General features: G+C 46.6%; 1 protein-coding gene and 1 long non-coding RNA gene across 4 annotated transcripts in view; one reads left to right on the top strand and one right to left on the bottom strand.

Annotated features, from left to right (window-relative positions):
• The window catches only part of bbs9 (Bardet-Biedl syndrome 9), a 127,906-nt gene that overhangs the window by 47,659 nt on the left and 57,275 nt on the right, over nucleotides 1–22,972 (bottom strand). For all 3 annotated transcript variants that reach the window (XM_030370764.1, XM_030370763.1, XM_030370765.1), the window contains 2 exons: nucleotides 9,687–9,869; nucleotides 4,396–4,645 (listed from right to left, as the gene is read on the bottom strand). In XM_030370764.1, coding sequence (XP_030226624.1) covers nucleotides 4,396–4,645; nucleotides 9,687–9,869 — 433 coding nt within the window. The remainder of the gene's footprint in view (nucleotides 1–4,395; nucleotides 4,646–9,686; nucleotides 9,870–22,972) is intronic.
• LOC115554137 (uncharacterized) lies at nucleotides 774–2,312 on the top strand. The gene is made up of 4 exons (XR_003978562.1): nucleotides 774–1,024; nucleotides 1,346–1,567; nucleotides 1,724–1,854; nucleotides 2,111–2,312. It is a non-coding gene; the product is annotated as an uncharacterized LOC115554137 (long non-coding RNA).

The following is a 22,972-nucleotide window of genomic DNA, read 5'->3' as shown; positions in this document are numbered from 1 at the left end:
ACACACACACACACACAGAAATGCAGGCACGCACATGTGTGGACGCAGACACACACACACACACACACACACACACACACACACACACACACACACATACAAACACACACACACACACAGACAACCACACACGCACACACACACACACACAACCACACACACACACACATACACACACACACACACACGCACACAGATAGACACAAATGCACAGAGACACATACACAGTTGTTTGAAATGGGATATGCCTCTGTCTTAATTGGGCAGGTGTTTTTCTAAGTCGAGTTGTTTTTACAACGCTGTCTAACAATTTCACAGAGAGAAAAACAGAGCAACTGTGTGTGTGTGTGTGTGTGTGTGTGTGTTGAGACCCCCACTCCTCCATTTCAGTCTTACGTCAACATCAGGTAAAGTAAAAGCCCACCACTGTAGCAACTCAGAGAGAAAACAGTCTCTCTCTCTGCCTCGTACACACAAACACACAAACACACAAACACACACACACACACACACACACACACACACACACATACACACACACAGGCTGAACAGATACATGCACACACACATGCATACACAGACACACAAATGCACACAGGCTATACACATACATCCTCACACACATGCATGCACAAACACACACACATACACACAAACAGACAGACAAACACATTCCTCTGTGTGTCTGTGTGTCTGTGTGTGTGTGTGTGTGTGTGTGTGTGTGTGTGTGTGTGTGTGTGTGTGTGTGTGTGTGTGTGTGTGTGTGTGTCTAAATAGCCGTGGTGGAGGAGCAGCCACACGGGGCGGTCAGAGCTCTGGTCTCCCGGGGTACCGCCGTCGCTCCTCTCTCTCTGTCTCTCTAGGGGGGTGGATGCTATATTTGTAGCGGCGACAGGGGGGGGCTATTTGTCATAAACAGCAGTGTGGTCTGGACCCGCAAAACACACTGCAGGCCTTCTCCACGGCCCCCCCTGCACAGCAGCGACCCACTCCAGCCAGGACGGTGGGACAGGGAGAGATTCAGGTAAACAACTAGCTTAATAGGTGGGATTGAATGTGGCTATATTATCAATGGTCTTTTCGTGATATATATATATTTAGCATTTGTAATAATCGCAGTTGTGATTGCAAGTGAGTAAATGGAGTACGCAAAGTACTTAGAAAGGAAACTAAACCACTAATACTAGAGGATAATGAACACTAATAATATAATTTCATAATAGATTACTACAAGTGTTACTATGTATAGTTCAATCGGTAACACACACGCACACGCTGTGTCGGTGGATGAATTAGTCGTAGGAGATAGCAATACTAATATAAATTTATTGTGTGTTTTAAATAGCCTGGAGCGATGGACGCGGGCCCGAAACTCACTCCGTGGTGGCTGTGAAGTCTGCGGTTCTTGGCAACAACAGTTTGAGAACAGATGTTCTGCTCTGCATTTCTCTAAACCTCCCAAAAGTCCTTCGTTCTCAGACTTCTAACGGTATCAGACCGGGGAGGAACTGACAACTTCACCCTGAAGACTTCTGAGTTGCACAACTTCGGTTTGAGCGAGCTGGAAGTGTGTACTTTTTAGATCCGAGATCGGGCATATTCAAACGCTTATATAACGTGCAACCGGCTCATACTTGTTTCAGCCCTTTATTGAACGTAGGCACACATTGTTTACTCTTACGCTTTTAAGCTGGCCAAATTCAAAGTAACTTTTAATTTGTAGTAATTGCAGAGACTTCCAAGATGGCGCCATTGGGTGCTTGGGGGATATTTCCAGAGGCGGCCGGGGCACGGAGCGTCCGCAGAGTGGAGAAAGTGACAGGGGAGATGATGGGACAACCTGCAATTTAACCGGTGGGCTGAAATCGAACCTGCGGCGCGGCCATTACACGCCTTGCCTCGTGTGTGTGTGTGTGTGTGTGTGTGTGTGTGTGTGTGTGTGTGTGTGTGTGTGTGTGTGTGTGTGTGTGTGTGTGTGTGAGTGTGTGTGTGAGTGTGTGTGTGTGTGTGTGTGTGTGTGTGTGTGTGTGTGGTTGTGTGTGTGTGTGTGTATGTGCTTTTTTCGACTTCTTCTCTGTTCCACTGAGATGTTTCCTGTTCCTATTATTAGACAGGCGAACGCAAAGACGCCCTGGTCCTCCGCGTGGAGCGGGGCCCGGGGCCCGCCTCCAGATGGGAGTTGTGCGCCGAGGCATTCCTCTAGTATTCTGGGATGCGGTCTGGAAACGGGGGTGACAGAGTGCTGCCGTGGTTACCAGCAATTTGACTGTGGGCTTGTCGCTATTTCAATCCCCCGCTACCCCCCCCCCCCCCCCCCCCCCACTTAACTGTGCATGCAACATGTCCTCTTACACACACGCGCGCACACACACACACACACACACGTGCACAACACACATGGGCGCACACATATGCTCGTACTCTGAATGCACATAGACACACACTGTCAGTGCTTGCTAATTATTTTTTTATTTAATTTGTTAGTTTATATTGTGTGTCTGTGTGACCACAGCAACCAATGGGACAGTGAAAATGACTATAAAATACGCACTATAGGGGCCACATAGGGGTTTTTCAAGTATCGTGTGTGTGTGCTTCAGTTTAATTCCACTGTGAACATGCTCTTAAAAGTGTCTGTTTGATCATAAAGAATAATTACGTTAACGATTGAGGAAAACTGCAGTCAGTTCAGCGGAACATTTGACTGTGTTACAGTAATAAATAAATATTTGCTTTGTTACCTTTTTGTACTTGTGCACTGATTTCATCATTACATCCCCCGAAAGACAGTCCAAACATTTTCTTACTGTATTGTTTTTCATTTTACTTATCAGGGCAATTACTGTATGACTGAGTATTGCCAAGATAGGTAACATTGGTGTATTCTCAGAACAATGTTGCACTATCAACTATAGGTGTACAATATGACTCTGGGAGGCTGGGGTTGTGATATTAGCCCATTGGAGCTAATTGGATAGACAAGTATGCATTGTATCCTATTCTGATACGATTGTGTAAATGCAATATTTATATGATATATTCACAGTGTTGTATTACAATATGGCAACAGTCTTTATACTATATGTACCACCTAATTGCAACTTTAAAAAAGAAAGCTATTTCTAAACAATTTTATACATTTGAATATGTACCATGGCCTCATGAAGCCAAAACATAAGTAAATAGTATTTTGATAGAAGTGTTTTGAATTGATCACACCAGTGATTAATTGATGCTCTCTAAGAGATGTTCATTTGATAGATGTGTTTACTGTTTGGTTGAAGAAATCATTTTTGAGAAGAATTTGTGGAGTTTTGTCAAAATGATTAACTCTTCTCAGGTTTGTGTTTAGAGTTTTGAGAAATTGAGCTATAGTTTCAGAAAACGTGTTTAAACGATTGAGAAAAACAGTAAGAGCGTTTTACAGAGTGAGACACGACAAGAGGACCCAGGGCAGAGGAGAGGAGTCAAAACAGAGAACAGGAGGAGATAGGAGAGAAAGAGAAGGGGTGCAGACACGAGCAGAAGAGAGGAGTAGACGGAAGAGGAGGCAGAAGGAGAGAGAAAGAGAGGAAAGTAGGAATGAGGTGAGAAAGGAGGAGGTGAGGAGTCGAGAGAAGGGGGGCAGTCATGAGCAGAGGTGAAGACGTGAGGAGAGGAGATAAGAGAGGACAGGAGTTGAGAGGAGAGGAGGGGAACTGAGAGGGAGATATAGGAGATGAGAAAGAATGGAAGGACAGAGATTGCTGAAACAAAAAGGAGCAGGGAGGATATGAAAGACACAACACAACTGGAGATGGTGATCAAACCAATACAATGTTTCTATTCAGGAGAGAAAGAGGCAGAATTTACGACATTAATTTGAAAATTACTCACACACACACACACACACACACACTAAGGAACAATGATACACACCCGGCATTGACGTCAGAACTAAAAAATGCTCACTGCTCTCTAATAGACCAACCACATAAACAATATACATATGTGGGTGTGTGTATGTCTTTGTGAGAGAAGAGAGAGTTCATGTGTCTGCACACGCGGCAGTGTGTGAACTAAGCTCTCAAAGATATTGGTCTGTCAAGATACAGCCTTAATTAACAGCCGTCTGTATATTAACAGATCTGTCTCTGCATACATGTGCAAGTGCGAGGGCATATAAAGGCACGCGTGTAATTACTGTTGCCGTGTTATTGTGTTAGTGTGCGACTAATGAAACACATACATCTCCCAGCAAGTTAAAGTACATAGCTAAATCAACTAGACACACTATTACAATCACAGACAGGACATTAAACAGCGCCTCATCCAACCGAACCCAGCCCCTTCACCCTATAGCACCCACCAACCCCAGCTCTCCCCCTCTGCACCCCCACTATCCCCTTCACTCACCGGGCCGGACCAGCGTCTGGACCTGGGCTGGCACCGGGGCGTTGGTCTCGGAGGCCAGGGAGAGCCTGCCTCCCTTCCCCAGGCGGTCGCACAGCAGGGTGATGTGCTTCTTCAGCCTGCCGGTGTCGGCGGGCAGGCCCAGGGCGGGCCCCGCGCTCTGGGCCAGCGAGGCCGCCTGGTCCTTGGGGCTCCGCGACAGGCAGCTCCTCAGCAGGTGGGAGACGGCCGCGTCACAGCTCTCCTCCCAGCCCTGGAGAGGACAGGTGGAGGGGGAGGAGAGAGAGAGGAGGACAGGTGGAAAGAAAAGGAGAGGTTAGAAGGGAGAAAAGGAGAATAGAGGACAGAAATTAAAGGAGAGAGGGAGAGGTAGAGGAGATAGTGGGAGGTAGGTATATTCTCAAAGGGATTCACATATCTACATTTATACATTTAAAAGCCAAGAGGGAATACGGTAGGTCAGGGTAGACAGATACTTTACCTCATAATTGTAAAATAGCAAATTGCGAATGGAATTAAAATGATTGAAACAATAGTTGAAGGTCAACTAAGCCATAAGGGATAGGAATATGCCTAAAATGTATTGATGTTTAGATTTAACATTATTGTCATCGCAACGGGCAAGTATTGAGGCAACAAAATACAGTTCAGCATCTAACCAGAAGTTCAAACAAAACAGTAAAAAAGGCAGGCTATCTACGGCACAATTCATTTCACTGTGGTACACGCTGTACAATCTGGACCCATGTCAATGTGGATCGCACATATAATAACATAAACATGTGCATGAGCACTTATTGCTATTAGATTGGCCGTAGACACGTGAGTAGTAGTAGGCATTGGGTCTTGCGCAGTAGTTAAGGTCAGATCTGTAGTTGTACCCTCTACTGGTCTCACACACACACACACACACACACACACACACACACACACACACACACACACACACACACACACACACACACACACACAGACACACACACACAGACACACACACACACACAGCAACTGACTCCTCAAATAAGGTTGGAACTACAGGAGGTAAGGACGAGAGAGGAGCAGGGGAGAAGGGAGAAGGGGATGGGAGGGTGGAGGAGGATGAGGAAGAAGAGGAAGAGGAGGAGGAGGAGAAGATGTTGACAGGTAACCCCCCCCCCATCCTGCCTGCCGCCATGCTGATAGGCCCCTAATGAGCCATAATGACAGGTAATTAACCCTGTAAGTACGATGGCGCACACACACAATCACACACACACACTGATAGAGAAAATACAGAATAATAGGGATAAGAAGAGAGACGAGGAGAAGAAATGAGAAGGAAAAAGAAAAAAGATTAGGAGATGATAGGGGTGAGGTGAAGCCCAGACTGATGGAGAGACAGAGCGAAAGAGAGATGAGGGGATGACAGACAGAAGATATTTGGACAACGATAAACGAGTAAGGCCAAGGACATGGGAGAGCAAGATTAGAAACACACACACACACAGAGACAGAGAGACAGAGAGACAGAGAGAGAGAGACAGACAGACAGAGAGACACAGAGAGAGAGAGAGAGAGAGAGAGAGAGAGAGAGAGAGAGAGAGAGAGAGAGAGAGAGAGAGAGAGAGAGAGAGAGAGAGAGAGAGAGAGAGAGAGAGAGAGAGAGAGAGAGAGAGAAAGAGCGTGAGAAAGAGCAAGAGAGAGAGAGAGAGAGGCGGCTGTGAGGTGAAGGTGAGGGGACAGGAGACAGGAGCGAGCGAGTGAAGCTGAAGGGCATCGGACGGGGGTTGTTATATTCTTACAATACCTCTCCAGGTTCTCCAGCTACTGGAACAATCGCATACTGGACCCGAACAACGGGTTTCTGGGGAAACTTGGCTCATCGACTCCACCCCCCAACCCCACCACCACCACCATCCGCGCATTAACCACCGGTCTTGACATGCTGTGGGAGATAATTAAACCTCCCTAAACTAAACCCCAGACCTTCATCTCTGAATGGAAATCCAGCCACAGTGAAAAGGCCGGTTTGGATCCGGACCAAAACTATCAATTAGGAGATAAAGGGTGCTGAGCGAGATCCAACTGCTGCCGTGGCCTATATGCAAGGCATTAAACCCACAGCCCATTCTCTGTCATCTGCTAAATGTGTATAGTCTTTTGACGTCATCTCTATGAGCAAGAGGATGTTAAGATTTTCTAATTAGTGTTTAAGGGTATTGGGGTTTATGACAATGATGGTTCAGACAGATCATTTGGTTCAGAGAAACGCGTAAGTAATGAGAGATCATTCTTTAGCCAATTTCCTGAAATGCCCACTCCGACTGGCCTATTTGTACAATTCTATCCTCCTTCAGTGTCTGAGGTCACTCTGAATTTTCATAACATTTGTTGCCAATAAATTTGGTGAGTAAATTGTGGCAGCCAATTCTATTCTCTGTATGTCACTTTGAATTACATGCTTGAGCCAGTTGTCTCAAATATAGCTAGACATTAAATCGGGTGAGTATGATTTCGGCCATTCCACTGTCTGGCCAACTGCAAGGGCTGTGGAAACATCTCTGGACTGTGTCAAGATCATTACGTTCGACAATTGGAAAACCCCAGGTGTGATTGCGGGATAACTGGAATACTATGTAGAAAGCAGTCCGGGCCCAACAAAGGGCCCTGTGGGACTCCCAAGACAGCGAATTCTCCCTGCAGCCATCCCAGGAGCCATTGGCGGAAGCCATTTGAGAAGCTTGAGTTCTAAATATGTGTGTACGGTCGGCGCTCAGCCTCTGGGGAGGGAAAATCATCCCTTCAATCCCGTCCCGTGACTAACTCCATCAACGTTGTTCTCTGAGTACAGTAACTGAAAATCCCCCAAATCCCACCAGGGCTTAGTATTGCAGCCGTTACACTTAGGGCCCTTGTTTCTTCGAGAAACCTATCAGTGATAATCAACCCTTAAGAGAGAGGAGGTGGAGGCTGTCCTCGTCTTGTTGGCAGAGTCGCGTGGCAGACTGGGGCCCCGGCTGAGCGAGGCGCCTCCTCAATTACCAGGGAGCCTGCAAGCCTACTCCCCTTCTCCCTTTCTGCTCCTACCCTTCACCTTCTCCTCCTTTCAAAAAAAGATAGTCTTTCAGAACGTCTTTCAGGCGAGGAATGCTTTAAGACAGCCTCCGTCCAATCAATGGCCTATTAGTGCACATCTCCATGTCAACCTTCAGCGAACAGCACAAGAACATACATTCTTCCTTGAGTGACACCAGGGCATTTTTTAAATTCTCTCAGTTATTTAAGGTATGTTTCTGACTGTTTTACATTGTAATCTATCTATCTTTCATCTGCCATGATAGATGGACAAAGACATTAGGCTATTATCTACCACTCCATCCCCAAGACCCTCCACCCACCCCCCCCCCATACCCACAAGACCCCATACCCAGGGACGCTATGTGAGCACTGAGGAGGATCTGTCTGGGTCACTGGATGCTCCTGAATGGAGTTGAAGTGGCCTCCTCTCAACAAGTCTCCTCTTCCACTTAGAGGTTTTCCCTCAGAGCGGATAGAAAGCTCCTGGTTATCAGCCCAGGGCAGGGGTTCCACGGGTTGGATGGGCCGGGCCAAGGCCGGCGTAATGGAAACTGTGTACACAGTGTGCATAATCCCCTGGAACTCAATGCCTGTTGGATACTAATAGTCGCAGGAATGGAAAGACTGCATTTCACCCAGGGAGAGAGATTTCAGGAGATCAGTCAGAAGGCCTGAGAGGATTACTGAGACACGAATGACTGACAGAAGACAAGATGGAGGAGGGAGATGTTTAAAGGATGAATGACCACATTGAATAATGTCAGATGACTGAATTAATGAATACATGAATAAATGAATGAATGAATGGGGGTCAGGGTGATCCTCATTCTCTTGATTCTTGCACCCTGGTAGAAATAAAAAAGAGGCGGAAGTTAAGTTTGATTAATGATAATAAGAACCCTAATAATGTTTTAGTTTCTAACCATTCCATGACTCCCGCTCCGACAGACATGTGCATCTCTAATCATACAATAACAAACTTTCTTTCCTTGCCCACCCTAGAGGTCACTGCTCTCTCCATTCTACAGGATCTAGAGGTGTGTGACTTTCCCAAAGGGAGGGGAAATTCCGGGGACTTATCCAAGAGGGAATGCCATTGAAAGCGGACTCTGGTCGAAGGACTTTCACTCATCTGGAGTGAACTCACCTGCAGGGCCACGCAAAAAGGTCACGGTGGCCATGACGATGAGGAGGGCGAGAAGAAGCCTTCATCTTCTTGCCTTGGTCTGATTGCCTGTCTGTCGGCCTGTCTGTCTGTCTGTCTCTCATTTCTGTCTGAATGTGCGGACTGATCTGAGGGCCAGTATGAAAGTGTGTGTTGTCCTGAAATAGCATGTCTGTCGTCACATTGGTCTGAATGTCTTGGACAGACAGAGCTATATTCTTACACAGAGCTATGGTCCTTATTACTGCTGATTCACATCATCAATCCCTATTCAAACACACACGAACAGACACATGTGCACACGAACGCACTCACACACACACACACACACACACACACACACACACACACTCGCATACACACACACACACACACACACACACACACACACACACACACACACACAACAGTCTCTGAGGGGTGAGAAATCTGTCATCATCAAACTGCAGCTCATGGAGGACCTCTGTCAACACCACTGTTTATACGGCCTTCTGAGCCTCCTGACACACACGCACACACACATACATACACATCTGAGGGTCAGAGGTTGATCAAAGAGCTCAGTCTCGTCCACTCTCTCTCACTCTCTCTTATTCTGAACTCTGACCTTGGGACGTATGAATGAATGTATGTATGTGTGTCAAAGTGTGTGAAAGAGGGTGTGTGTGTGTGTGTGTGTGTGTGTGTGTGTGTGTGTGTGTGTGTGTGTGTGTGTGTGTGTGTGTGTGTGTGTGTGTGTGTGTGTGTGTGTGTGTGTGTGTATGTTTCACTTTGAGGTTGTGCGGGATAAGCTCTGTGTGATAGTATGCATGCCTAAATGTTAAGTTAATGTTAAGGTAAAATGTCAAAATGTCACGGCTATTATAAATGATCGTCATGGCTGAAAATGATTCAAAGAAAACCACCGTTGTGGATTGGACGGCTAGACTTATGTGTGTGTATGTGCGTGTCTGTGAACGTGAATGAGAGAGATGAATGGATATGGATATGGGTATGGATGGATATGCCTTGTGCGTGTGTGTGTGTGCGCGTGTGTGTGTGTCTGAGTATGTATGTGCGCTTGTGTGTTTACCAGTGTGGGTGTGTCTTGCAGCAGGGGCAGCAGGGTAGCCTCCAGTATGTTGGTCTGGTCGGGGGTCAGGCCCTGCCACAGACTCAACAGCAGCACCAGCAAGTGGGTGGAGCTACGCAGACGGACAAACGCCTGCTCCAATAGGAGCCGGTTCTCCTCCGCAGCGTCCGCTAAGGCCATCAACTGAAACCAGAGAGAAAGAGATTAAATAATGAGAGACGAATTAACGAAGAGAGACAGAGAGAGAGTGTACATTCAATTTACCTTTTTATACTACTTTCATCCCCTTATACTTATGCTAATACATTTGTATATTGCCTTTTGTCTCTAAATTTTAGGATATCAATTGAATTGAAACCACCAGACCCTACTGGTGAGTGTGTTTGACTACCAGCCTTCTCCCAAAGTTCCAGGATTGATCCCCAGCCTAACCTGTAGAACCCTTGACCCAGATGCCCTGTAAGGCTCATGGGACATAACTTCAGCAGTCCGCGTCCTTGGACGGCTGCGGACATGTACAGGTCACGGAGAGGCAAGTCATTCGCTACCTCCGAGGGTCCCCATCGCTCTGACTTTTCCCAATTCCATCTGAATGCCAGTCGATGGCCCTAATGCACGTAACGTTGTTGGCCAAACGCCTGAATAATCCAGAAGATGCACAATGCGCATTAGAAAAATTGTGTTCCTTTAATGTCTCTTTGGACATTACGGATGTTTCATGGCTGATTTCTATAAATGTGGTTAACTTCGGATGTCATCACACAACCTCTTTTACAAACATGCTTTGGTTGTGAAGTCTGGAGCATGTGCCATCAGAGCGCCATCAGACTGCCATCAGAGTGCCATCAGACTGCCATCAGACTGCCATCAGACTGCCATCAGAGCGCCATCAGAGTGCCATCAGAGCGCCATCAGAGTGCCATCAGAGCGCCATCAGAGCGCCATCAGAGTGCCATCAGAGCGCCATCAGAGTGCCATCAGAGCGCCATCAGACTGCCATCAGAGCGCCATCAGACTGCCATCAGACTGCCATCAGAGTGCCTTCAGAGTGCCATCAGAGTGCCATCAGACTGCCATCAGACTGCCATCAGAGCGCCAACAGACTGCCATCAGACTGCCATCAGAGCGCCATCAGAGTGCCATCAGACTGCCATCAAACTGCCATCAGAGCGCCATCAGACTGCCATCAGACTGCCATCAGACTGCCATCCGACTGCCATCAGAGCGCCATCAGAGTGCCATCAGACTGCCATCAGAGCGCCATCAGAGTGCCATCAGACTGCCATCAGAGCGCCATCAGAGTGCCATCAGACTGCCATCAGACTGCCATCAGAGTGCCATCAGAGTGCCATCAGACTGCCATCAGACTGCCATCAGAGTGCCATCAGAGTGCCATCAGACTGCCATCAGAGTGCCATCAGAGTGCCATCAGAGTGCCATCAGAGCGCCATCAGAGCGCCATCAGAGTGCCATCAGACTGCCATCAGACTGCCTTCAGAGTGCCATCAGAGTTCCTTCAGAGTGCCATCGGAGCACCATCGGAGCGCCATCGGAGCACCATCGGAGCGCCATCAGAACGCCATCAGAGCGCCATCAGAGCCATCGGAGCGCTTTTTTACAGTCACAGCGGTCACATATGTTGGGCCTCGTGGACATGGGCGGGTGAATTCACCGTCGCTTTGGACAGAAAGAGTCTGCCAAATTAAACTGAATCATAACTTGTAAAAGTAGTATAAACAACAAGGTAGAGGGTTAATTAGGTCAGGAGTGGGACTCAGGTGGTGTGGGTCATGCCGCTAAACTTTGACCCTCCAGCCCAGGGTCGACCTCGTCAAACCCCCCAACCCCGTAACAAAGGGAGAGAGGGGATTCTGAAAGAGCGATGACAGAAAAAGACAGATGGAGACACAAAGAGAGCGCAAGCGAGGACACGCCGGGGCAGAGGAAGGAAAGAGCAGGAGGAAACAAAGAGGAGAGCGAGAGAGAGAGATAGGGAGAGGTGGAAGGAGAGAGAGGTGAGGGGAAAGCAGATCCGTTTCTAATGGAGGTGTGTCTCTTTCTCGGAGGTAAATGAGTGATCGGGACGCTGACTGAAGAGCAAGACTTGGAGACAAACCGCTCTGACAGCGCTTTGGCTGACAGCTTCACAGACACCTGACACCCACCAAAACACTGTGTGAAAGAGAGAGCGAGAGAGAGAGAGAGAGAGAGAGAGAGAGAGAGAGAGAGAGAGAGAGAGAGAGAGAGAGAGAGAGAGAGAGAGAGAGAGAGAGGTAAAGAAGGAAATTAGAAAGAGAAAAAAATGACGAAAAGAGCTAAATAGATACATACTATCGATAGCTGGTATATCAGCATGCAAGTTGTGTGCGTGCCTGTGTGTGTGTGCGTGTGTGTGTGTATGTGTGTGTGTGCTTGGAGGGGGTAGAGTATGTTTGATAAAACAAGCCATATTGGTTTGTGTAATTCTAGAGTAGACCATAAACCTGTGGTCACATGAAAATGTGTGCGTGCAAACACACAGACACACACACACACACACACACACACACACACTGGTAGCATTTGAACCCAATAAACTTTTCTCTCTCCTTCCTTCTGTTGCACCCCCACAGAGTCCCCGACACACAAGGTGAATGCTTCAGATTTCGCACACACACACACACACACACACACACACACACACACACACACACACACACACACACACACACACACACCTTTGACACAACCTGTAACACATTCATCTTTAACATCCCCCCACTGCCAATATGCTTAAACACACACACAACACACACACACACACACACACACACACACACACACACACACACACACACACACACACACACACACACACACACACACACACACACACACACACACACACAACACACACACACAGACGTATGCTCTAAGCCTGGTCTTGCACAGGGGCAGGCCCACCAGAAGCAGGGCTTTAGAGTTGGTGTGTATTGATAAAAGGGGGCAAGGAGGGCCAATCAGATGGGCTCCCCCAGTCAAGGGCTCCATTGTTAGGAGGAGGTCCAACTCCATACGCCACTGATTGGTACCAGCTGAATGAACACAAAGACACATTTAGCCTGAGAGACCACACTAACACGCACACACACACACGCACGTGCAAATCTGTGTCTATATGAGTACATGCATTATATATATACATACACACTGACGACCTGGAACCCAGGTTTTAAATCTACACAGGTAACCTCTCTTTGTGTGTGTGTACAAATGTGTGTGTGTATACTGTAGCGACCTGCCAATGACCTTAAACAACCTTCTTACAGGTATCATGGGCTACCCTAGCCTCGTGGGACCATCCTGGTCTCGCAAGTTCACGTTCTGTTTCTATTTGCCCATCAGGCCTAAACGCCGCTGAAAAACCAAAATGCTAGAGCCAATCAGCGCTTGGGGAGAGAGTTTCAGTTCATGATGAACAAGCAGCGGTGTAGTCTGCTAAATTAAAAAAAGGACGCCAGTGCCCAAGGAAAGTGTAGCAATCCACAGAGCAACACAACTATTTTGATCTGAATTAGACTGAATAACAATACTAAAGGAACAGTCTGCAGAAAAATAGTTTTTGCTTAGTTCCAACCGGATTTGGTTTGAGTGTAGAGCAGGAGCATCACTATGAATGGCTGTAGTTTTTGGAACTTCCTTAGGCCATGGCCATATTTAGAATTCCATTCCTGCCTGCCCAGTGAAGACCTGACTGATATTTAATGCGAAACGCAATAGTAAATCAGGAGGGTCTAGGCTAGGGCTACCCTATTCTAGAGCAGTACTACTAGAACCAGTCCCAGAGGCTCCCATACACGACAGGGTGTGTGTCAGGGTACTTTCTTTGAGACCTTGTTGACCAGGACATACGAAAAGGAAGGCAGGACATTTTCTACAATATCTTAGACCTGGATCTTTAACGGCATTGTTATCTATTTGTGCACCTCTGTGAGGAAGCTTAATAGCTGCGCCTAAACAAGTGATCTGAATTCACTGTGTTACCCAGAAAAAAGGGTCTGCTTAAAGACAACTTCAGGAACGGGCGTTCCTCAGAGTACAGTACTCGGGGCCGGAATGTTTTTGCAGGTCTGTACTCCAGAGCGAGGGGTTTCAGATTGTACGATCAATAAATACGCTGCTCTTTGTTGCTGTTGAACCCAACTCCATGGAAGGGCTTTGTGGATTTGATCCTATTCTAGGATGAAACATAATCAACATAATGATAGAAAGAGTCAAGAGTGCTTCTCACCAGAACCCCCCTATTAGGTGTCCCATTAGAGAAATATTTGACGGTGTGTGTAAAGTAATATTATTAAGTGTTTGCTAGTTCAGCTCTTCATGTCATAGAAAATTGATACAAAGCTACAGCCTGGAGCACTTAGTGAATGGCATATCCTTCTTAGAGTAACGTGTAAAAAAAAAAAGGAGTGTGTTTTCATTTTGTCTAGAAAGCTCTGTTCTCATTAATGGGTTTCCAATATCATCCAACCCAATATCTAGGCAGGCGCAACCCTAAATACTATCTACATTAACTCAACCACAAACACCTGCGTCCGTCAATATAAATAAAAAGAGCTGGCTAATCACGTGTTGAAGTTGAACGTCAGTTTACGTCATATTGTAATTCATAAACTATCGGTAGAACAGACACACTATCAGACTCCAGCCCCCCGCTTTCAGTTCAGTCTTTAATATTTAATCCAGCGGTATTATGATGTCAAACAATGGACATTTCTGCAGGGACATTTGAAAGCCTTTCAATTTTGGCAGCATCGTCATCTTTTGCGCTGGTCGGCATACTTAGACGTAGCGTAAGTGTAAAGACGGAAACGAGATATGAAATTCAAGATGTGAACTTTTATGCGGAGCAAAACGGGTCTAGCCTCGAGGCTCAGCCGACCACAGATTGACATGTTTCCAACGGTTGACAAGGGCAGCTCAAGGTCAAGTGGATGTTTAAAGAACCCAAGTGATTGTTCTGAGTGATGTTTCCTGGAAGACATTCCTTTGGTTAATATGATTACACAATTATTAGTAGGTCCATATCTCATATGACACCAATGGGCAGGCATATACTTGTCACAGCTATAAGCACCATGTATTATGATAAGTTAAGGCTCAGTGGACATGTGTAAATGTATTCAAATGTAGTCCCGCTATAAATGTACTTAGTTGCTATTTGTTTCCCCATATCAAATTGTTTTATGTTATCCGGTAAATTTTAAATGAATTATATAATTATGATTTGATTGGTTGCTGTCCATTCTGCTAGTCTAATTGGGTGACTGTGAAGATGGCAGGGGTGCTGATTGTTTTGGGTGGAATTCGCAGGGAAAAAAGACATTTATTTAACCGTTTAAAGATTTGAAATTTTTAATAATAAGAATAATAATCCGATTTTCTATAAAAAGATTGTTTCAGCGAATATATTTAATTAAGAAGCCTAAGTTTGACAAATGTATTTCTTTGAATACATGGGGACTGGTCATTAGACCCAGGGCGTGGTTAAAGGGCTACATAGATAAGGTGAATTAAACAGACCGGAAAAGAAAAACATAGAATAATGAGAAAAAGGATGAGAGACTCTCCCATTTGTGCAGAGTATGAATTACACGGAAAGGCCACACCACATTTTCCATTGCTCGTCTGTGCTTAAGAACATAGACTGTATACCTCAGCCTACATGTGCGTATGTGTGTACGTGTGTGTGTGTGTGTGTTTGCATGCGTGTGTGTGTGTGTGTGTGTGTGTGTGTGTGTGTGTGTGTGTGTGTGTGTGTGTGTGTGTGTGTGTGTGTGTGTGTGTGTGTGTGTGTGTGTGTGTGTGTGTGTGTGTGTGTGTGTGCGTGGGTAAATGGGTAAATGTGTGTGTCTGCCTGCACGGTCCATTGAACTGACAGATTAGATGTTTCCTGCTAAGTTAGCCACAGCAAGCAGAGTGGATGGACTCCAAGCCACACACACACACACACACACATACAAACACACACCGTTTGGGTGTTGGAGCTATCTGGAAAATGACAGAGGAGTGTTTGGCCGGGAGCAACGTGGCACACGTTGCATCCCTCTCTCTCTCTGGAGGAGAAGAGGAGGAGGAGGGGAGGAAAAAAGGAGGAGAGGAGGAGGAAAGCAGAGAGGGAGAATGAAGGAAAAAGGAAGAGGTTCTCAGAGGAGAGGTAGAAAGGGCATGGGAGGAAACGAAAAAAGAAGAGCGAGTGACAGTTGGGATGAATAACAGATACAGCAACAACAGAAAAAAGACAGGAGAGAGGGGGAGGGAGAGAGAGAGAGCAGGAGAGTCAGAGGTCGACAGGGGAGGAATAAAAGCCCAGTTCGGCATTCAAGAATAGTATATTTTAGTGTGTATGCATGGGTTTGTGGGTAATTATGTGTGTGTATGTGTGCATGAGCTAATACGAGTTTAATAATGCAGAAGTAAAATGTTCATTTCCATCCCTCTCCGTCTTTATCAAACACACACACAGTTGTTCCAAGTAAAGTTGAGTGCCAATTCCTGTCTGTGTTCTGGTATCCCGCCAAACACCTGCACACACACACACACACACACACACACACACACACAGACACACACACACACACACACACACACACACACACACACAGCCCGCCAAGTGCCTCATAACGTGCCAGGGAGGATCCTTGCTCCGGCCAGGCCCTCCCCTGCTAAATGAAACGAGGAGAGGTGAACTCAGCAGCGTTTAATCCGCCGGCGGCCGGGGGACAGGGCTCCTGCTCCGGGGCTGTGGAGATGTTCTATGTGTTGTGTGACCTGCTGAGGATGAGGTAGGACCGCTCTGTGAGGCCCGCTCCAGACCCCGTCCCCTTTCCTATGGCCCACGCCAACTCGCTAATCCGCTCCACTCTCCGGTGCGACGTCGAGAACTGGAAAGTCTTAAGCCTTCGCTCGGACTCAAAAGTCCCACGGGACGGCCGGCCGGCCACTGAACACGGGCCAGAAGATGGACGCCTTCCGTCCTCCGAGTCGGGACATGAAAGTGTCCGCCCGCCACCACGGCCGGAGGTGAGGCCGTCTGCCAAAAGCCGCCTGGCAACAGTAGCACGGCTATATGAACCCTCTCCAGCCTCCGCCCGCGTCCCAGTCTGGGAGAGATGTTCTCTACGCAGGGATTTATAGTAGATATATTTGATACCCCAGTGATTACCCCAAAGCAATATTTAGCTAAATATAGACAGAGATAGGGGCTGACAGACGGACACAGAGACGGAGAGAGAGAGTGCATGCATGAGAGCAAGGCCGAGAGAGAGAGCGAGGGAGGAAACAGTTTCATCGTGGTGAGCTACAAGCGACCGGTAGCGATAGTCATCTAGCCGGGTGCGTGTTGACAGACGCGGGCAGACAGGCCCACACTGAAGCCCATTGTCTGTGGTCACGACCGGCAGACAGACAACACTGATAACACTGTCTTCACTGTGACAGATAAGAACAGAGGGCACAGGGGGGACCAGATAGGGAGAGAGAGAGAGAGTGAGGGACAGAGAGAAATACAGAGAGTGAGCGAGAGCCGGAGAGAGAGAGTGACAGCGAGATGGCGAGAGAGCGAGAGAGGGAGAGCACTACCGAGTGAGCTAGACAGAGAGATATGGGGGGGGGGGGGGGGGGGAGAGGCTGGCATATATACGGTGCTGTTTACACGGACGCCAGCGGGGTATGGTGGCGGTGTCAGACTAGAGACAGGGAGAGAGGAGGGGGATGAGCCGATAGGATCTGGCAACCCTGACGAGGTGGACCTTAGATAGTTAATCAGCCGCATGGGAAGGCTCCAGGTCACACAAATCTTCTCATCCCTCCGTCTCCCTCCGTCTTCGCTTCTTCATTCTCTTCTTCCCTCTCCATCTCCCTTTATTTTATTATCTCCCCTTCACTAACCTCATTGTATCATCAAGCTCCCCTGCTTTCTTTTTAACTTCCTGGCTACCTCATGGCTGCCACCAACATTTTGAGATCTTCCTGCCCTTCACAGTGGGAAAAGGTTAGAGGCTTCCCAAGCTTCAGGAACCCCTCTCTCTAGTCCTGGGCTGAGACACAGCTCTGACTGAGGCCAGTGGGTCCACTTCATTCTTCTGTCCCTTCTCTCTTTTCTTTCTTTCTATCTTGGCCACTTTTGTTGTTTTTTTGTATATATCAATTGATAACACATTTGATTACGAATTTGCATTTGTTTTAATAGCTATTATTTCTGTTATATATATATTCATTTCCACATCAGCCTCCCTCATCCAGTCTGCACACGTTTTCTCAAGAAGAAATACAATTCGAAAAGAACATTTCTTAAGAAATTGCGGCTGGCTTTAAATAATATGTAATATTTAAGGGGTTGAACGGAGTTCAATCAGAGTTTATTCCAAAGTGGAAAGTCTGAATGGAGTAAATGTAACAGTATAAACATATAAACCATTTAATAAAGTCAAATTGTTGAAGTTTAAGAGCTAAACAAATGGCTCAACTAAAGTGAAACAGTTAAAACTTTGAACTAGCAGTATAATGCAGTAGAATGATGTAGTATGATGGTAGTAGTGTGGACGTAGTATAAGCATGACAAGTTGCGATAAATGTGTGCTTCTATACAAGGTAGACAACCAACCATGTATGAAGAACCCAGCCTCGAACCCAAGCCTCATTCTCCAAAACTATAACTGGAACTCCTATAAATGGGACACAGTCCTGCTCAGAAAAGGGAGGGCCTTGATTGGGACCCATGTGATAAAATAATACTAACAATACTCAAGTATATTTTCAATTGCTGAATTACACCAGCGAGATAGAACTACTGTGACAGTTTAAGCTTAAAACATTGACGTTGTTACGCTCTGCCAGGGCTCACTGGAGATCAATGAGACGAAGAGAAAACACACCAAGAAGGTAAAAACAAAAAAATGATATAATATATAAAAAATCTGTTTATATATCTGGAAAGATCAAAAAGTGATGAAAATGTTGTAATGCAGTCAGGCCCTCAGCTCCCTATATGCAGAGTACGCAGAGTGCGTAGGGCAACAAGTACCTGAGGGGGCACCAAAAATTAAGGTTTGGAAAAAAATACAAAAAATAATACATTATTGAATTAAAAAAATAAGTAAATTCGTTATGAAGAGGCCCACCGTTGTTTGCTCTTAATTGTATAACCTATCACTCAATTTCGGCAAATTAGATGTTTTTACCTAATATATAAAAAGGGGCTCCCCCCCCCCCCCGCTCGCGCAGGGCACCGAAACGGCCAGCAGCGGCCCTGAATGCAGTTTAAAGGTTAAATGTTGCCCGAGTTGTGAAGTCTGAAATATCTCTCATTGACGGCCATTATAAATCAGGTTTAAAGGTTTCAGATTTGAAAACATAAATATTATATTTTTTATTAAAAAGTTTCCACAGTTTCTAACTCAAAAATAGTGGAAGAAGTTAAGGGCCCAAAGAGTTGGCAGATGGAAAACACAAATAAATGCAGTTATGAAGAACATATGTTGTGAGTGCCTGCAGCATTCACACCAAATGTTCCATCCTTAATCATTACAATACCGAATCTGTGTGTGTTCATCGGAGATGCAGCCTTACAGCTCCATTATCATTTGGACCGCTTCCCAGCAACGTTTGTGCACTCCTCTTACAGGGAGTGCACAAATAAAAGTTTCACTTTCACATTCAAAATGTAACCCTAAAAAAACCTCCAATAAAAGTAAATAAACAAAACGCCCAAGCTAAATTATAAAGTGTCAGAGGTATCATTTTTTCAATGTAAAGCTGTCCAGCTCAGCGCTGCCCCGTCAGGGGTGTCAGACACAGTGCGACGGGCTGCTGGAGAGGTGGGTGATTTATGAACCTGCCAGGCCTCCTAACCAGTGTTTTCTCTGGGATATGAAGACACATGGACACGCTGGATGAGGGGGAGAGGGAGAATGTTTGTCTTTGACATGCTTGTTCACACGGCTGAGGACAAAGACATTTATTCTTGATTGATCCCCTGGTGTTGTAGACAGCGCTCCCCCCACCTCTCTCACTCCTTTTCTCTCCCCCGCTCTCCCTCCCCTCTATCCCTCTTCCCTCTCTCTGTGAACCTCTTAATTTCTCGCCAACTAAAAATATAACATTTATCTCTTTCAGTCTATGAAACATGAGTTACACGCACAGTCGCACACACACACACACACACACACACGCACACACATCCAATCAGACAGGACCTGCAGAAGGACGCTTATCTCTAGAACCCACTACAACCCTCTTCAACAGACAGCAAAAGTGACTTTCAGATGCACACACACACACACAGACAAGCGCGCACACACACACACACACACACACACACACACACACACACACACACACACACACACACACACACACACACACACACACACACACACACACACACACGCACACACACACACACACACAAGCAGACAGAATTTGGCCCTTTCTCGCCCAGGGTGGTCCAGTGAGCCTGGAGGCCCTACATAGATCAGGGGGCTAAATTACTGAGGCTAACCGACCACAGTGACACCCAACCTGGGGATTACCACACGGGGCCCTGCCCCAGCCAGCCAGTAGCCCCATGCTCTCGACAGTCACCCTGGGGGCTGACCTCAACAACTTGAGAGCTGACACCACCCCTCCAACCATACCACCACCACCACACCCCCCCACTTAAGGGGATGTGACCAGCCCACCCAGGGCAAGAATAACAAGGAGGTAGGCCGGTAGCAAGTGTAAGCGGGGTGATGGGGAGTTAGTGAAGAGGCCTTTAGAGGATTTTCCTAGGGTTTGAATGAAAGCAAGTGTTAAACTGACAATAGCTTTAGAAGGAATGCCACTTTTTTCCAAGGTTTATTGTCTTGTTCACCTGAGCTTTATCCTTTTAAACAACCTTCTTAACATTCTGTTGGTTACACATTCTCCTCCAGCGTAACCATTCTACCTTCTGCCAGTGCAAGCACAATCAAGACAAATGTGTGCCTTACAATAATAAAAAATTGTGCTGAGACAAATATCCACGTTTACAAGTGTACGTGACTTTCAACCTCGGATACATTAATAAAAAAATAGAGCGAGTGAGAGAGAGGGCGACAGAGAATGAAAGAGGGAGAGAGAGAGAGAAAGAGAAAGAGAAAGAGAAAGAGAGAGAGAGAGAGAGAGAGAGAGAGAGAGAGAGAGAGAGAGAGAGAGAGAGAGAGAGAGTGAGAGAGAGATCAACTTCCTCTACTACCTATAATCATGGGATCCCTAAATCCTCCATCACAAAGCCCTAAAATAAAAAATAAACTAACCCAGAACAAGTCCGCTACAGCAGCTGGTTTTGCAGCTCAGTTGACTAACAGAGCCTCAGGTCAGAACACACACAACCTGGCCCACACAAATGATCCCCACTCTTCCTGATGGTCCGACTCCACACTAAGGAAGACGCTGAGCAGATACAGACTGAGCGGACCAAGCCTGACCCGGTCATCCCAGACAGACCTGCTACCAAGGAGGACAGGCTGAGCACACATGATCCACCTTTTTTTTTTTTTATGATATCCTTGGTGGGAAACGAAAATGTTGCTTATTAGCAGCAAAATATATCCTCTACTGTCATCACCTCAGGGACAACCTACGCAACACCTTATCACTTTAGACTATCTTCATTTACCGGTACTATCACTGATTTCACAATGTATTGTTTTGTATATCACTGTATTATTGTTTAGTACTATACTTGTTTATATTGATAGTAGAGATATAGGTCATCCAAGGTCACAGGATACTTGGCTTTTAGTTATTGTTCACCCTGACACACACATATACACACTCACATACATCCTCACGGATTCACACAAACACACACAGAGACAGTCAAACGCACGCTCACAGCTCATAAAAAGCTGTGACACAGCTGTGTTGCAATGTGTCAGGGTTCAACGGTCAAACAGATATACTGACACATAACATTTGCTACAAAAGGTGCCGCACTTAACTAAGTCCAGACAGACACGTGTACACACACACACACACACACACACACACACACACCACACTCATTCATTATTCTTGACACAAATAAACTCGGACACTCTCCCCAGGAGACCTGGGATACCTCTAGTTCCACATACCCACACAAACACATTCAAACAAACACTTGAGCATGCCCTCTGGGGCGTGTGCACACACCCACAAACCCACCCACACCCACACCCACAAACCACACCCACAAATACACACACACGCATGCCCCCACACAAATGCACACGCGCAAACACATGCATACCACCCCCACCCACACGCGCGTACCCACCCACCCACCCACCCACCCACCCACCCACCCACCCACCCACCCACACACACACCACACACACACACACACACACACACACACACACACACACACACACACACACACACACACACACACACGTGCATCCCCCCCCACACAGACACACACACACACACGCGCATACCCCACCACACACACACACACACACACACACAAATGCATACCCCCACACAAATACACACACAAACACACACGTGCAACCCCCCCCCCCCCTCCCCCCACAGACACACGCGCATCTCCCCCCCACTAACACACACACACAAAGACACGCACAAGCTCAACCCCAACAGTGTTAGGAAATTGAAGCATTAACATGTGATGTGAATTAGCCCAAATGCCTGAAGCCTGTTTTCCAACAACAGCTGGGAGCGCTTTAACCTGTGTGTGCGTGAGTGAGTTTCTGCACATGCGTGTTTCTTTTTTTTCAAACACACTTAAGGGCTGCATCTCAAGATAGGCACGACTTGCACAAGTGTCTGACAAAACAATATTGAATGATCTATTGTTTAAAGATAGACTCCTGACGCCACTGGTTTACACTCTCCCACACTGACAAACACACATCCACACACACAATCCCGCCCGAACCTCGTGTGTGTTTCTGTGCTTGTCTGTGTGTCTGTGTGTCTGTTCACACAGATGTTGTTCAGCAGAGATGAAGCGAGGCAGATCCTTATCCATTAAGCTTGCCTAATTCTGCGAAGTCGACACTTGTTATTGTCTGAAGGCAGCGTTTGTCACTTAATTCTGTCATTATTTGGACCATAATAAATATGATGCATCCAAGACCCTGAAATGATGACTCCTGCTGGAGAGCCAGATTTGTATTTCTCTCTCTCCCTCCATCCCTCTTTCCAGATGGACTGCAAAGAGCCAATGTGTGGTTTGTGGTACAGTGTTTGTCTGTGTTTCTGTGCGTGTGTGT

Source organism: Gadus morhua, chromosome 11, assembly GCF_902167405.1.
Source record: "Gadus morhua chromosome 11, gadMor3.0, whole genome shotgun sequence".
Taxonomy (NCBI): domain Eukaryota; kingdom Metazoa; phylum Chordata; class Actinopteri; order Gadiformes; family Gadidae; genus Gadus; species Gadus morhua.
The sequence above is the reverse complement of the archived record's forward strand: the minus strand, read 5'-3'. Positions and strand labels throughout refer to the sequence as shown.